At 32.5% G+C, this 2251-nt stretch overlaps 1 protein-coding gene across 1 annotated transcript; it reads left to right on the top strand.

Annotated features, from left to right (window-relative positions):
* The first annotated feature begins 245 nt into the window (after nucleotides 1–245).
* LOC139864187 (uncharacterized) lies at nucleotides 246–813 on the top strand. The gene is made up of 2 exons (XM_071852772.1): nucleotides 246–351; nucleotides 482–813. Exons 1-2 carry the CDS (start codon nucleotides 246–248, stop codon nucleotides 811–813), a joined length of 438 nt encoding a protein of 145 aa, XP_071708873.1.
* Nucleotides 814–2251: the final 1438 nt, after the last annotated feature.

The following is a 2251-nucleotide window of genomic DNA, read 5'->3' as shown; positions in this document are numbered from 1 at the left end:
TTCTCGATGGACCCCTTATGTTAAGTGAAATTATTTCGTGGTAAAAGAAAAATCATAATAAGTTTCTTTTGTTTAAAGTTGATTTCGAGAAAGCTTACGACTCTGTGAATTGGGATTATCTTTTATTCATGATTTCTTCATTGGATTTCGGTCAAAAGTGGTGTTCTTGGATAAGGGGGTGTTAATTTTTGTTTAAGACATCGGTCTTAGTTAATGGTTGTCCGACTCGAGAGTTTCCATTAAAAATGGGCTTGAGACAGGACGATCTGTTAAGTCCGTTTTTATTTATTATCATTATGGAAGGTCTTCACCTTGCCTTTCATCATGCCATGGAAGCTCGCTTTATTCGAGGTATTAAAGTTGGGAGGGATAACATTCACCTTTCTCATTTTATTTATGCGGGATGATGTCATTATTCTTTCATACTAGTGTGCACAAGAATTGAACTGTATATTACTTATTTAGGAGATTTTTTTTAAAGTTTCTGGTTTGAGGTTAAACGTTGTCAAGTCTCGTGTTTTTGGAATTGGTGTGGCGGAGTCTGAGGTTATTTCTATTGCTAATGTCGTGGGGGCTCGGGTAGGTATGTTTCCCACTACTTACCTTGGTATTCCTATTGGTTCTAATATGAAATTCATCTCAAATTGGGACGTGTTTATTAATAAGTTTCGGTCTAAATTATCATCATGGAAGGCTAGTCTCATTTCTTCGGGTGGTAGATTGACGTTGGTTCTCATGTCGTTGTTTAAATGTCCCGAGATGGTTCTAAAACTCCTTGAATCGATTAGGGCAAGATTTTTTTGGGGGTGGTAGCAACTCCGTTAAAAAGATGTCGTGGGTTAATTGTGATAAAGTTTTAGCTTCGTTCAATAAAGGCGGGCTTAATGTTGGGAGTCTTAAGGCTTTCAACATTGCATTACTTGTTAAATGGAGGTGGCTGTATTTGACAAATCCTCATGACATGTGGGTTTCTGTTTTAAAATCAATACACGGTAACGTTTTTGAAAGTACTGCAGTTTCAAGTGCAAGTGTGTTGTCTAACATTGTTGCTATCTACTCAAAATGCACCACTGATGATATTTTACCGGCTGACTTATTTCGCATGGTAGTAGGTAACGGTAGATCGATTCGATTTTGGCATCATATATGGTGCGGTAACTCCATTCCTGCGTGCCATTATAACAGACTTATGCACTTAGATTCTAATAGCAATGAACACAGGATAAACTTCTAAATGGTAATTCGAATTTGGTTTGGTCGAGGGTGATTCAAGGTGGTCGGAACGAGCAACTACTTAATCATCTTTATGAGAAAATAGGGACATTAGTTACCTATGATCGAGAAGATGCATGGTCTTGTTCTATTAGTAATGATGGTATGTATACTGTGAAGTCGACCAGGGATTATTTGGACCGAAAATCATTACTGCCATTAAATATGGAAACACTTTGGTATAAGTTTGTCCCACGAAAAGTAAATATCTTTATCTCACGTTTAGGATTAGATACGCTTCCCGTTCGTTGGAACGTATCCGCGAAAGGTATAGTGTGACAACCCGAAATTTTCTGACCAAATTTAAACTTAATCTTTATATGATTTCAACAAGATAAGCAAAGTCTGTAATATTGATTCTCAAACTTTTTGAACTAATGTTATATATTCAGATAACATTTGACTATTGACCGACGATTCACGAACATCTATTTGTAAATAGATATATATATATATATATATATATATATATATATATATATATATATATATATATATATATATATATATATATATATATATATATATATATATATATATATATATATATATATATATACAATAAGTTGGAATATTAATTATTCATAAATAACTTGCAATGTGTACATATATATAAAAACTGATTTATGTATATTAAATAAAGATATATACATATATATAATTTCAAGTTAATTAGTAAACGATAGTAACATTCGTTTATTGATTCGATTGATATTTAGATAAGTTAACTAAAACGTTAAAGATGAACAAGTAAAACACTAATTTACTACAGTATTTTCAAATTGCTACAGTACCCGAAAAGCTACAGTGTTTTCGAAAATCACTATTTGCTACAGTAAAAACATTTTGCTACAGTATTTTAAATCACTATTTGCTACAGTAAAAACTACTTTACTACAGTAAATACTATTTACTACAGTAAAACACTATTTGCTACAGTAAACACTATTTGCTACTGTGAACACTATTTGCTACAGTG

Source organism: Rutidosis leptorrhynchoides, chromosome 8 (genome assembly GCF_046630445.1).
Source record: "Rutidosis leptorrhynchoides isolate AG116_Rl617_1_P2 chromosome 8, CSIRO_AGI_Rlap_v1, whole genome shotgun sequence".
NCBI lineage: Eukaryota > Viridiplantae > Streptophyta > Magnoliopsida > Asterales > Asteraceae > Rutidosis > Rutidosis leptorrhynchoides.
This window is presented reverse-complemented; position numbering and strand designations above follow the sequence as displayed.